This window comes from Protobothrops mucrosquamatus, unplaced genomic scaffold, assembly GCF_001527695.2.
Source record: "Protobothrops mucrosquamatus isolate PMUCROS unplaced genomic scaffold, P.Mucros_1.0 scaffold566, whole genome shotgun sequence".
Lineage (NCBI taxonomy): Eukaryota > Metazoa > Chordata > Lepidosauria > Squamata > Viperidae > Protobothrops > Protobothrops mucrosquamatus.
In genome coordinates this window covers 926,918-941,186 of record NW_015386869.1, presented here as the reverse complement: position 1 = coordinate 941,186, position 14,269 = coordinate 926,918, and the positions used below count along the sequence as shown (strand labels likewise).

At 34.6% G+C, this 14,269-nt stretch overlaps 1 protein-coding gene across 1 annotated transcript in view; it reads right to left on the bottom strand.

Moving 5' to 3' along the window:
* WDR11 (WD repeat domain 11) overlaps positions 1-14,269 on the bottom strand; it is a 54,271-nt gene that overhangs the window by 21,974 nt on the left and 18,028 nt on the right. The window contains exons 11-19 of the mRNA XM_015817247.1: positions 13,403-13,487; positions 9,166-9,272; positions 7,009-7,084; positions 6,202-6,310; positions 5,852-5,976; positions 5,169-5,316; positions 3,889-3,995; positions 3,292-3,406; positions 2,051-2,222 (exon numbers count right to left, since the gene is read on the bottom strand). Coding sequence (XP_015672733.1) covers positions 2,051-2,222; positions 3,292-3,406; positions 3,889-3,995; positions 5,169-5,316; positions 5,852-5,976; positions 6,202-6,310; positions 7,009-7,084; positions 9,166-9,272; positions 13,403-13,487 — 1,044 coding nt within the window. The remainder of the gene's footprint in view (positions 1-2,050; positions 2,223-3,291; positions 3,407-3,888; positions 3,996-5,168; positions 5,317-5,851; positions 5,977-6,201; positions 6,311-7,008; positions 7,085-9,165; positions 9,273-13,402; positions 13,488-14,269) is intronic.

Sequence of the window (14,269 nt, the reverse complement as noted above, 5' to 3'; positions counted from 1 at the left end):
CTTAGTTCTAGATTGCTTCTCTCCTTGATTAGTTTCCACCCGTTGCTTCTTGTCCTGCCTTCAGGCGCTTTGGAGAATAGCTTGACTCCCTCTTCTTTATGGCAACCCCTGAGATATTGGAACACTGCTATCATGTCCCCCCTCGTCCTTCTCTTCATTAAACTAGACATACCCAATTCCAGCAGCCGTTCCTTATATGGTTTAGCCTCCAGTACTCTTTCAACTTTTGCCCCATCAAAACACAGAAGACTAGAATCATTTGGTTGGAAAGCAAATTATCAGAAATATTCCAATGGAAAATTCTCAGTGGATCTGTTTTCAAAGCGTGAAATAAAATGTTTTCTTTTTAGGGCACCCTACGATTTTAGATAAGCAGTCAGTGCTATAACAAAATTCTAGACAGATGTGAAGTAGGTTATATATCTACAAGCCATTGGATTTCCTCTCCTATTCTTTTCAGCAGTAAAGATAAAAGTCAATCATACAGCCATATGGTAAAGCAGTGCTAAAGATTTTATCACATGGAAGGGAAAAATCCTTCCTACATAGATAATATAACGTTTCACAAAAAATATCTTGCATTAAATGAAACATTTAGTATTACTCACTGTATATGAGCAAGCCTATGAACAATAGATGTAATTTATGTATTCAACACTGGTAACCAAATGGCTTAGTAAAAAGCAGAAAGCAATATTTTAGATTTAGAGACTGCAAGTAAAATTTTTGCAGAAATTATAAATCATATTACCTTTCTATAAATAGAAAACTATTCAAACTAAAGTGGGATATTATGTACACTTTAAAGTGGGATATTATATACACTTTTGTAATTTGCATATAATATGAGAATAAAAAAAATGAATATGACTTCATTGATAAAAATATTACAATTAGAAGTACAAAGAATAAAAATGTTTTATACATTCTATTTCCAGGAAGTAAATGTTGAATGTAATGGATGTGAAACAAAAGAAGTTATTATCTGTGTATATGCATAAGGAGTTTTCCCCTAAATTTTATTTTCATTTTTGTAAAGTATTTAGATCTTTTTGCATTGAACAACACATTAATTGTACATTCATATTCAAATTAAACTGAAAAGCAAATGTTCACGTGTTAGGGAATGATAATTCCTTGCTTTTGTTAAATAAAAAAAATGTGATCTTTGGGTCTTCCTCAAAGATTCAGGCAAACAATTTGATGGTAACCGTACATGTTGTTTTTTTTCCTGTGACCAGTATATTATGCACAATGACTTATGACTTTATTAATTGCCCAGCTGAAGCACAATCCATATGGGGTTGCATTGAATTACACAAGATTTTCTAGCCTTCTTTTCCTACTGCAAAACTTATGGATTCTGCAGAATAGCATGCAAAGTATTGCAAAGAATGCAACCAACTAGAGAGAATTGTGACTCAGAAAGAGCTGAACTACCACCTGCGGCATCCATTATCATTATCAGTCATGCTGCTGGGGATGCTGAGAACAGCAATATAGCAGTATCAGGCAGAATGTGAGTTTCCCCATGAGTTCAGGGAAAGAAAAAAGATCAAGAGTATATACAGCATGATTTCCCATTTGCAAATTGGGGTCATTGGATCCGATTTAACATATGAATATATAATATAAGTGATTTTTTTTTTTGCAGTCAATATTTTGTGAGCAAGAGTTGGAAACAAATAAACCCTTTGAAATGATGACTTATTTACTTGTGAGCCTGGGGACTGGCTAAAATACCTCCCTCTCCTACGCTAAAAGAGTTTAAAAACGAGGCTTAACTTCTTTGCTTTTTGACAATTCATTTACTCTATGTCTAAAATTCTGAGTTTTCTTTGCAATTCCACATTGTTCTTATGGTGTAGGTTAAAATCACCCCAGTTCTTACACCCACAATTTGAAATGCCGTATCTATAAATAAAATATCTCTGCCACATTGCAATGTTTCCTGAAACATTCCTGTTTTACTACAGCAATACTGTACAATGCAATTCCACCCCCCCCCAAAAAAGGAGGGGGGAGGAGATAGACTGGATCTTTACCTTACCTGACAATTCTTGTTCATCCATTCTAAAGCATGCAGGCTTCATTGTCATTTCCAGCACTCTGATACAACCATCATCTGAAGCTAAGATCACTTTATCTGATGTACACCAGTCAACATCAACTACACGGAAATTGACATTTCTTCCACTTCTTAAGCTGCTTACCATCTGGATCTAAAGGATATAGCAAATATTAGCTTTAAAATGATTATTGGGGGAAATTGGGTACTTTTCATGTTCAGCCATTTACCATTACTGTAAATATAAACCTAAAAGGATTTTGTGGATTACTAGTATTAATTTCTGCTTTATAATTTAGGGAAATATATGTCATCTCTACCGCTGAGCTTACCTTTTAGAGACCTCTACTATTCCCTGAACTAAAAAAAAAATCACAAAAGAAGATCTTCTTTCATTTCAAATGGTGATGTGGTTATTTCGTTTATTACCTTTTTTAAAATGCATATCGTAATCAATATTATATCAATATTATAACAAATCCCCATTTTAAAAAATGCAATTTTGGATAAAATGCAGTAATCTTAAATATCAAAATATATTTGAAAAATATTAAATAATGTTAATTGCAAAATAGAATAGAATCGGGACACACTATGGCAGAACTAAGGCAAAGCTCTTTAAGTGAGGAATGGCTGAAGAGCTCGCAATGTGACTATGGTGGTCTGGAACTAACTAACGCATATAGTTCAAGAATTTCTCCTCAGGAAATTTCAAGACACCTGGGATGATCTCATCACAGCCACACCAGAAGTATTAGATATCGAATTATAATCTATCCCATTGCAATTCTATGGTTTCATATTAGTTTAAATAGTCAGCAAATACATATATTGCATGACCTCTGCAGATAACATATGCTAAATAAATAAAATATTGCAAAAATGTCCTCTATTTTTGTGATTGATTTATTTCATTGGTATATTCTACAGGAGTTCAAAAAAGCTTACATTGATTCATTTTATTTTTCTCCCCAATAACCCTTTAATTGTAGACTGAACCTGGGTCTCTAGCATTTTATCCACCGAAAAAATGCTATAATAATCTGAATATTAGTATACTATCCCTAATTTGATTTCTATATGTAATCAAGAGGTTTACTGAATTAAAGAAGGCCTTAATTATCTAAGTGATATCTATGTCAATCAGTTAATTAAAAATTAACCTTATTATATTATAGAACAAATTCAGATGGGGAAAAAAATCAACCAAGTTGATACCTTACCTCCTTTGTATCCCAAACTTCAGCCCCATCATTGTATATTGCTATCAGCTTTTGGTTTCCTTTCCCAGGAGCAAAGCGTATCTTCCTCACCCAGCCTCGGTGGGTGGGGATACCCCTGGCAGAATATGAACAAGAAAAAGATGGGGAAACTGCTTATATCTGGGATGGGCAATTCATTTTCTCAAGAAACTGGGACTGTTGTGGATATGATGGATGGATATGGATATGGATATGGCCCACAGGCTATAAAACGCCCAGGCTTTTATAACCCTAACCATCTAGATGGGCATAATTGATTAAAAATTCTCCCATTGACTTTGCTTGTCAGGGCTGGCTGGGAATGTTGCAAATGATGATGATGTGACCTTAGAACACTGCAACTGACATAAATATATGCCAGTTGGCAAGCACCCAAATTTTGTTCACACAAATGTGGGGATGCCTTGATGGTCATAAGTGGGAGGACTGGTCATTAGGGTTTTTTCAGTGCCATTGTAACTTTGAATGAACAATAAACAAATAGTTGTAAATCGAGGAGACCTGTACTGTGTAGATCACCATCAAGAAGTCAGTCACAAGATACAAATCATTCATTACCTGGAAACCCTAGCTTTTAAATCCCAGAAGTTCAAATTGCCATCAACATCTCCCAGAACTAAGGTATCACCTTTCCATGCAATGCATGTAATACTGCCCATACTTCCCTACACAAATTTAAAAAGCAAAGATTAAAAATCAGCTAAGTAGTAATTTGAAATATACATAAACCTAGGTGAGGTAATTGCCTCTTACACACCCCAACTCCATCACTAATTAAACATATAAGTCAATTGGATAATCATTTAATAACATCAATTTAACCTCAACAATGGAATTTTAATCCATCTATTAATATACATATTAACCAGAGGGAATGTAGGGACAAGCAACTTCACTTTTAAGAGTAGCATGAGGCAGTAATTTAAGTTATGAATGAATTTCAGATGCATTTGATACAACACAAATACATGCTAGAGCAAGGGTGTCAAACTGCTGGCCCATGGGCCAGACACGTCACGTGGAAGCCACACCCACCCCATTGCCGGCAATGGCAAAACTGTCCCGATATGTTGCACATGACGTCGCGAGTTTGACATCTCTGTGCTAGAGAATTGTAGTGAGATTCTAAAGGTAAAGCTTTCCCTGTCCACTTGTATCCAACTCTAGGCACAGTGCTCATCTTCGTTTCTTGGCTGAGGGAGCTAGTGTGGTCAGAAGACATTTTCCGTGGTCCTGTGGCCAGCATGGCTACACGCCATAGGTGCATGGAAAGCTGTATCTTCCCATCAAAGTGGTACCTATTAATCTACTCGCATTTGCATGCTTTCAAACTGCTAGATGGGCAGGAGCTGGAGCACAAACAGGAGCTCACCCCGTTGCACGGTGCTCGGGTCTTGAACCTGGGCTGTCAGCTTTCCAGCTGACAAGCTCAGCATCTTTAACCGCTAAGCCACTGCACTCAGTGAGATTCTACCAACTTGGAACTGACAAAAAAAAAGTGTAACTGTTGTAATAATGTGGCAAATGTACCGCACAGTCTCAGGTTGCCCAATGATGCAACCTTTCTGGATTACTTAGAGCAGAAATTCAGATTTACTTTCAAGATCTAGCAACTGGCTTTGGAACCACACTCTGTAACATGACTATAATGGGCAAACTAAAGCAAATTCATGGAAAGCTGAATTATTTTTATTTGCATGTCAAAAATGAGATATTGCAGAACTTTCCTTCATTTTTTAATTTCATCAGTAGATGGACAAATGATAAAGAAAATAGAAACTTTAATTATATCTACTGATCTATAACTGTTGAAAACAGACATTCAGTGATGAACTTACATCAGGAGGAATTCTCGCACTGTCTTTGACAGAATTCCCTTCCACTGTCAAGTGATAAACTTGTCCATCAGTATCTGTAAAAACAAAGTGCTCCCGAGCAGAAATGTTCTGACTTAATTCAGATTTACTCTCTGCTTCCTGCAACAAGCTTTAAAAGAGAAAGCAGTGAGTGCTTCAGTCTATATCTGTATGTGCATATGTGTGCATATGCACAAATGCTTAAAACATACATCACAAAAAAGTAATCCTGTATTAAGAATTTACCATAAAGAAATATTATGACATAATACTATCGCTGTAAGCCCCCTAGCACTATTTTGTGTAAGATAGGCAGCCATATTTATTTGAAAGAAATAAGTAAAAATATATCAAATACAATCTGTAATATTTTTTTAAAAAAGTGGATTGATAAAATTGTATTTCAGTATTAAATTATCGCCTTATAATATATGAAATAGACAAATGATATATTTTACTGTACAACACATTTTAACATTTAATTCTTTCTGTTGCTCTCCAAATGCTGCAGCATTATCAAGTTGATAGCTGATTTAAATTACAATCCAGCTAAACCTTTTATTTTCATAGTCCAGAACTAGTGACAGAAATGCTAACGGGAAATAATTTTGGGCAGATGACCTCTCTAAGAAATATTTAATATGAATTTTCACTTAGATTGATACCTGATCATTGAAGACTCCAGACTGCTCTGCTCTGTATCTGATACCACTGTTTGCCTCGCCATTGCCTCACGAGCTGCAAGCTGCTTCTTTCTTAAACTCTTCAGATTATGAGAAGGGGACCATTCCTAAGAGAAGAAAACCCAGAACTTTCCACATATAAAGATTTATCACTAGAAATGTCACTCAAATGTATTTGGAGAAAAAAATGAATAATATACAAGTCACTACTGTAGTTTTTCTATTAATCTGAATTTAAAAAGGGAAATAATATATGGATTTATCCAAATGGATTTTAAGAACTCTTCAACCAAACTTCATGCAAGAACAGCTAGATAAAATTTGTATCTTACCAAAGCAGTAATTGTAGGGAAGTTTTTAGACATTTCTCTGAGAAGAGTACATGTCCTGATATCCCATAATTCCAAAGGTTTATCTTTGAATACAACTGCCAAATACTGCCTAAAATTGGGGGGAAAAATACTGAGGTAAAAAATACGTAAGAAAATTTCATAGCACATATGACTGTACTTCATCTTGTTTTATTTACTATCCTAGAATATCTATTTAATGGCTTTATAGAGCTCCTTATATAAATAATTTTAATAAGGTCTGATTTGGAGCTGCCCAGATTTAGTTTTAAGTTGGTTATAAGATAAGTAAGATTAATAATTTATCAAACCATATTGCTCCTAATAACTAAACCTTATGACACTGCTGGCAAAGACCTAGAGAAGCTTAAATTTACTTCTTTAAAGAGATGAAATTAACAATAACATAGCGTTTATGAAAAACAATTTATGAACCTTCCATCTAACGTTAACATGGGAAATAAAACAAGATATAGATTTGTGGATCAATTCTAGTATTACTTTGAAATACAATATTTTTAGTGTCGTATTATTGCAGAAAGCAATAGGAAATGGTTCTAAAAAAAGGGGAAAAGAATGAGAGTAATCCTATATGCTTTTTCACCTGAAAACCACTCATTTGAATGACAGGCAGCACTATGAAATGCAACAGTTTTTGAACTAAATATTCAAATTTATTTGCTTGAATTTTCAAAGATGATTAAACAACAGATTCTATATAAACATGTAAATAATTAGAGTAACTTTCTAAAGGAGTCGTAATATAACCAACTACAGAGATTTGCTTACTTCAAGTGAGACACCTTTATCATTTCAATTGCTGGTTCATCATTGCCTCGCTCCCCACGAAAGGCAAGACTCCTACCTAAGAAGATGACGCACAACATATGTAAACTATCTAACATGAACAAACATTTCACATTCTTACTTTAATCCCATTTAGATTTTCCTTTTTAACATTAGTTTCCAAGTCCCATTACATTACATTTTCTGTATTAGAAATAAACTCCAAACTAAGATAGTAGAACATGAGATATTGCTAAACTTTTGGCTACAAGCCATCCCATTTTTCACATTTTTTTTAACTTTATTAAGGGCCAAAGATCAGTATAAATTTTAATAAATGCAAACAATTTCTCTGTGATCTTGGACTAATCCTATCTGTTCAATCCTATAAGTACCAATGCTGAAAGTCTATTAAGTCTCTTATTCACACAAGCTACTTTTGTTACAGATTCATGATGTAATAACTTCTGCAAGAAATTACATATTATCTAAAGCTGTCCCAAAGAGCTAATAGTGATTCTCTTCGTATAAATGTTGCTGCATCCCTTTACATTCATTATATTGAAGAGCAACCACTTGCTCTCATTGATATTTATATATCCCAATTTACAATCAGTTTTGATCACTTTCATGGAAGCCACTTCTTTCAGAATGTTCTGCAGAGAATTCAGTAATTTCATATGTTGATAACTATATTGACTCTCCCATACTTATGGATACACCAAACTACAATTGTTCTTTTTGTGGTCCTTCTTTCTTCCCCACTAGTATTACATAATATAAAACTGTTTAAAATATTCTGGAAGAGATATATCAGAAAATATAATGCCATTTTCTATTTCATCACCTGTTTCCAAAACTGTACTTTCTTTTGATAGCAGTTTTCTTTACTTAGTGAGATTATCATACAAAGCAGCAGTTATAGACTATAGAGGAAAATTAAATTCTAGCCAAACAAATTTAAAACTCACCCAGATGAATTTAAAATTTAATCCACTTGAAAACTTTGCTGTATATGTGACATTTCTTAGTATTTGCTTCTTGCTTATTAAAAATAAAAATAAAAAATAAATATGAAAGGCACTATACCCGTGGTGGCAAACCTATGGCAAACCATTGCCCCAGTCCTAGGCCTTCAGCTGAGTTTTATAAAACCTTTTCGCTTTAGGCCTCTGCCGCCATGTGCAAAAAAAAAAGAAAAAAAGATTCAATCAATCCATCAATTTCAACTTCTTGCAGAAAAAAAAAAGATCTTGCAAAGTTGGAATTGATTGATTGAACTTTTTAGTCCCATCCAGTCTGCTGTTACCACTGCAGCTATGCCCACCCAATGGGCCATGCTCACCCAATGGGCCACGCCCACCCAATGGGCCATGCCCACCCGGCACCCGATGATACATAAGTGGGTTTTGGATTGCAGTTTGGGCACTCGGTCTCTAAAAGGTTCGCCATCACTGCACTATACCAATGTGGGGCTAAGTTATATGAAAACCATTGTGGCGTAGTGTAAAACATAGATCATTTAATCATAAGATCAAGGTCTGAATCCTAATTCAGATACAAAGACCAATGGTGAAGTGATGAATACAAGCAAATCAAACATTTCAAAGTTAGATCACTGATCTTTCTACTGTTAAGGTCCAAGCAATTATGCATTTTCACGTTTGCATCCACATATGGAAACATATTTATATCTTTCATTAATAACATCAGTTATCAGTGGGAGATATAAAACTGAGCAAAAGCTACAGCATCAATGCTAATATGTACAAAGAAGAACTGGGTGTTAAAAATTTAATGTTATAACAATACATTTATTAAGTCTAAGAAGTACTGAACTAGCAATCTTTTAAAATTAGTTTTGAATTTGTATTCTCAGAAAAAGCCAAAATACATTTCATGTAACAGTGTTCAATTGTTTTGCAGATAATGGCAAAATCTACCTATTTACGTCTTGACAAAATATGAATTTAAAATATACTGAACTTGCTGAGCTATAGTCATCTAAAATTTTTAATCTGTTTTTTTAAAAAATGCATTAACTCACTTATTTCATACCTAATTGAAATTCATCAGACAGGATTCAGTACAAATCCACTCTGCACAGCTAGTACATTCCTCTATTTTATCATCAGGTATTATATTGTGCAAAGAATTTACCTGTGGGAAGATCAACCATTTGCAATTCGTTTCTCACTAATCCCAAATTATTAGGTGTAGATGTAGCAAATGAAAGGAAGCCATTCAAGCCTGTCCATTCAATACCCCTATCAAGGAATAATATTGAAGTATATTATACAAGCATTTCGAATTATAGGAAACATATAGTTTAATGGGACAAGGAACAAAAATAGTCAATATTTTTGTAAAATACACTTTAGAATATTCAATGTTTCTCTTTAAATGAAAAAAAACCATCATCCTACCATGCCATGGACCACAGTGATTCACCATACAAAACTATTAACATATATAAAAATTATGTGAATAAAAGTAATAAAGAATATTTACAACAGTTTAATTCCAAAAAGACATAAAAAACTAGACCAAAATTCCAATTAAAAAAGGAACTCCCATTCTTTAAAGTTGTTCTATATAAATTGAGAATAGAGAATGATATTATTTTTTTGCAAACAATGGGATTGATACTGAATAATTACACTATTTTACTTTAAATAAGCTGCATTAATACTAGCAGTAACACAGCAGCTAACAGCAATAATTCAAAGAATATGTTACTATAAGAAGACATAAGGCAAGGATTATTATTGTTACTTCACATTCAATACTGTAGTAGATATTTTCTATTAAAAATATGAAGTCTCAGTAAAATAAATCTACAAATAAATACATGGATGGAAGCAAACTACCATTTGCATATGTATAATTTTCTTGCAAAAATAAATGCTATAATTCATTACAATTTTGAAAACAATGACTATTTCTAGTAGTATTTCTATTAAATTAAAAAAAAAGTTATTTGAGATATCCTGAAGGCTACAGTATAAAGCAAGCTCTGTATTCTCTAGCTGTTGTACATACCATTTTTTCAGAGGCCTATAGATCTAATTTGATTAAAAGCTAAACATGCAGCATGTATCATTGAACAAAAACCTGTATTTTTATGTAAATGGAGAATGCAAAATAAATTTGAAGCTTTTTTTTATCAATATAGGTATTCTAGTTATATTGGAAGTGCTCAAAAGCAGTCAATTTTCAATTTCCAAATTTCAAGTACACTGGCATAAAAACTGACATTTAATGCAATTAAGGGTCACACTACACTTGTTTTATAGATTACAATTCTGTGTTTAAAATGTAACACTTATGAACTTTATTAATAGCCTCTGCAGTGCATTTATAGAACAGAAAAATGTAGTCTCAGAGCTTTAAAATCTCTGAATAATTCAAGGCAATCTATTTCATGAGTAGCTTTATAGCAGTAAAGAAACAGTGAAGAAATCAAATTCCTTTGTTATATTCACCTAGCAGCCCCGGTAACTTTAGCATAGGTAGTCCTCAAACTAGGACAATAATTGAGCCTGGAATCATGGTTGTAAGTCATTGCAGTTGTTAAGTGTCACCACATGACAATCCCCAATTTTACTATTATTTTTTTTTGCTGCAATCATTAAGCAAATGCAGTGGTTGTTAAACGTGGTAATCATTCAGCAAACCTGTTTTATCGAATGGGCTTTTTTTTTTTGCCAGAATCCAAAAGTAAATACCAGAAACAGGCAAAAGCATTAAAAATCAAAGTCATGTGACTATGGGATGCTTCAAGCAGCATCTGAATTTTCCCAACATACAACACCAGTAACAATTAGAAGATGGCAGAGAATAGAAATTATGTAAAACTTAAAAGCAACACACAATGGCTACTTTTCCCAGTGACTTCTATGAACAATGCAAATTCTCTACATCAGGGCTTTTCAACCTTTTCACCCATTGTACCACTTTTAGGATATGGCAATATCCGAGTACCACCAGTCGCCTAGCAAGATGTCAAAAACTTGATGACAAAAAAAAAAGAAAAGAAAAGAAAAAAGTGATGAAGTACAGGTAGTCCTTGACTTACAACAGTGACTTCGCTTAGTGACTGTTGAAGTTACAATGGCACTGAAAAAAATGCCCCCCAAGCCACAGCCAAGCAAGACACCTGCCTGCCCACCTGGCAGTGCTCTTCCTCCTGTCCGAGGTTTTCATTGTTGTGAGCATTTCTGCAGCGGGGGTGGGGGGGTGTTTGGTTTTTATTCCCCCCATCTGCTGGGTGGTTGCAGCAGGTTTTGGTCACTTCACATGACCCTGGGACACTGCGACTGTCATAAATATGAATCAATTGCCAAGCATCTGAATGTAAATCACAAGACCCTGGAGATGCTGCAACATTCGTTGATCGGCGCTTCTTCTGGGCTCAGCAGAAGGGCCAGGATCAGCGCCGAGCTCCTGCTGAAGTCTGGCGCTGATCCTGGTGCTTCCACTGAGCCCTGACAGCCCTGCAGCTCCAGACATCTCTCACTCTGGCTTGTGCGGTGCTGCCACCGGTTCAGCCCATTCCCCTCCCCTGCTACCACTTTTCTAGGATGGTCGCGTACCACCTGCCAGGTGCCAATGTACCACAGGTGGTAACCATACCACTGGTTGAAAAGTCTTGCTCTACCTGTTTATTTCTGAGCTTGGTTGTTTCATTACCCAGCTAGGTAATATCATCAGTGAGAATAAGTGTGGGATTTGTTCCTTGTTTAGGTAGCTTTCTCTGCCTAAACACACAGTTTTGGTGAGGGTGTGGTTTTCACTTTGGCAGTTTCTTGATTATGGAATTGTTTTCAGCCTGATAATTTTGCCTGGTGTTAAATCTCTGCTTATCTGGATGTGGGCTCTTGGAGAAGTTGTGTTCTAGTCTCTTTTTTTCCCCTTCTTAGCCCTGAGATCACAAATGACTCAACTTAAAACATAAGGTACACACATAGGCCTCTTCTATATGTTTTTGGGAATGTTTCAGTTTTCATCTAGTTCTTGCATTTTGTCATCCTTAATACTTAAATAAGGCAAACTCTGATTTGATCTGCCGCATGCTACAGATAAGTGTCATGTATTATATGAAATGCTTTTAGACAAAAAGCTTTAAAAATGTTGGAATAAACTGTAGGATCTCTGCAGAGGCACAAAAGAATATTTATTATTGTCATAATCAGAAAATAACATAAAACTGTAAGATTATTGTGAGTCCCAAATCAGATAAGCAATTCACTGGGGGGAAAAAGTGATTCAAATAATTTTGCATGGCTTTAAAGGATTTTAGCCTGCTTATCTGACATTGTTCTAGGAACAGAAACATGCAGTAAGATTTTCGTGTCATGTTAGTTACGTGTTTAGTTCTTTCCTAATCCTTCCTACCTTTCGTCCTTCCTTTTTAAGTTTAGAATAAATTCAACATTGTACATAATAATAATACCAGTTTATTAAACCCTCCTTGGTTTACCCTTTTCTCCTTTTATTTACGGACTAAGGAAGTATTTCGGTTATTGAACCAAAAGAGAGAAAGAGGAGTCATATTAACTGACCCAATCCTGAAGGTGGCAAAGAGGCAATTTTATATTCAAGATCACATTGCTGTTTATGTATCTAAAGCATTTCTTAGTTCAAGTATTTTTAAAGATTTATAATTTGACAGATGATGAGACTGCATTTTCTTAATTAAAACTAGCTACATAACAGCAGAAACTTCTAAAAAAGAAATCTAATAAAGAAAATAATTTTGAATGAAACAGGCTTTTTGGAACACAGCCAAGCTTATGTAATTTCCTTATTCTAGCTGATGCTATTAAAAACATGAATAAATAAAGAATATCAAAAACCTCAAACAGAATTAGAAAGTTATCACCTCAGTTTGTCAGTGATGTATTGTAAAGTCCTGATCTATCCTTTTACATGAAAAAAAATAGTCACTGTATTTTGTCCTATAGGAAAAACAGAATGATTTTAAGCAAACAAATATAGGAGAACGTTAAGCAGTCTTTTTCCTCCCAGCTACTGAGTGTTCCTCTATTCAGGACCCCAAGCTCTGCTAGCTATTGGGAATAAGACATTTTTTTTAATGAGGAACAACAAAAAAAACTCCCTCTCATAAATGGTTTGAATCTTATTTGAATTGGGTAGGTCTGTCTCTATTGCAATGTACTAAAAAAAGCAAATTTTATGTTCAGGTTCAATTTGTAGTTACAAATTCAAATATTTACTATGCAAAATCATATTTATCAATCATGATTTTATTTAAGGAACTAAAATTATTTTACTGAAGAAATATCATCTCAGAAAAAGTCAATTGTTTGCATTAAATATTTTATTTTCTTCCCCCATCCCCTTCCAGGATCAACAACAATTAAAAGTAACTCACTTGACTTCACAGGAATGAATGCTTAATTCTTTGTATAGGTATCCACTAGTAAGATTATACACCAAGACCGAACCATTGCTTGTTCCTGTAAAGAATAATTTTCATTATGTATAAAGATGACAATTTATATTAATGTTTTACATTCAACTTTGCAAATAAAAATGAGTCTGTTGAATTAATTTTCCTAATTCTTCTACAGCAGCAATAGCAAATTACCAATGTGAGTTTACAAAGTTGATGTGAACCCTGTATATCAGAGGTCCCCAACCTTTTGAGCACCAGGGACCAGTTCCGTGGAGAGAGGTTTTTCTGCGGACTGGAAGAGGCATGGATTCATGTACTGCCTGATGGGGCTTTGCTTGTTTGCGCGGACCGGTTTTTGGCATGCCGTGGCCCGGTGTCAGTCCACGGACCGGGGGTTGGGGACCCCTGCTCTATATAGGCATAGATGGGTGCTAAAGAAAGAAACATCCTTAATGCTCCTAATTTCTACTTAATCAAGGATCAAGAAAGTATTCAAAGATAAAGACAATCTCTAACCTCCCAGGAAGATGTATAATTTATTCAAGGCAATTGGTAGGTATTGAACTTTCTGACACACTATTACAGAACATAAATTGTTCTTATTTATAAACAGAAGCTTTCTTAACACGATACAGAGTAATCAGGAGTAAATGTTTTCTTTAACCTGGATAAGAAGAAAATTCACTGTAGGGTCAATGGACAGGGATCACAGGAATCAGATGGTACGATAATACTGGGAAGATAATCAGCTCCTCATCATACAGCTTTAAATAACCCCTTTTAGCACTGATTCTGAATTCTGAAGTGCCACTCGAGAGAATTTCACCTGGCATTAATAATTAT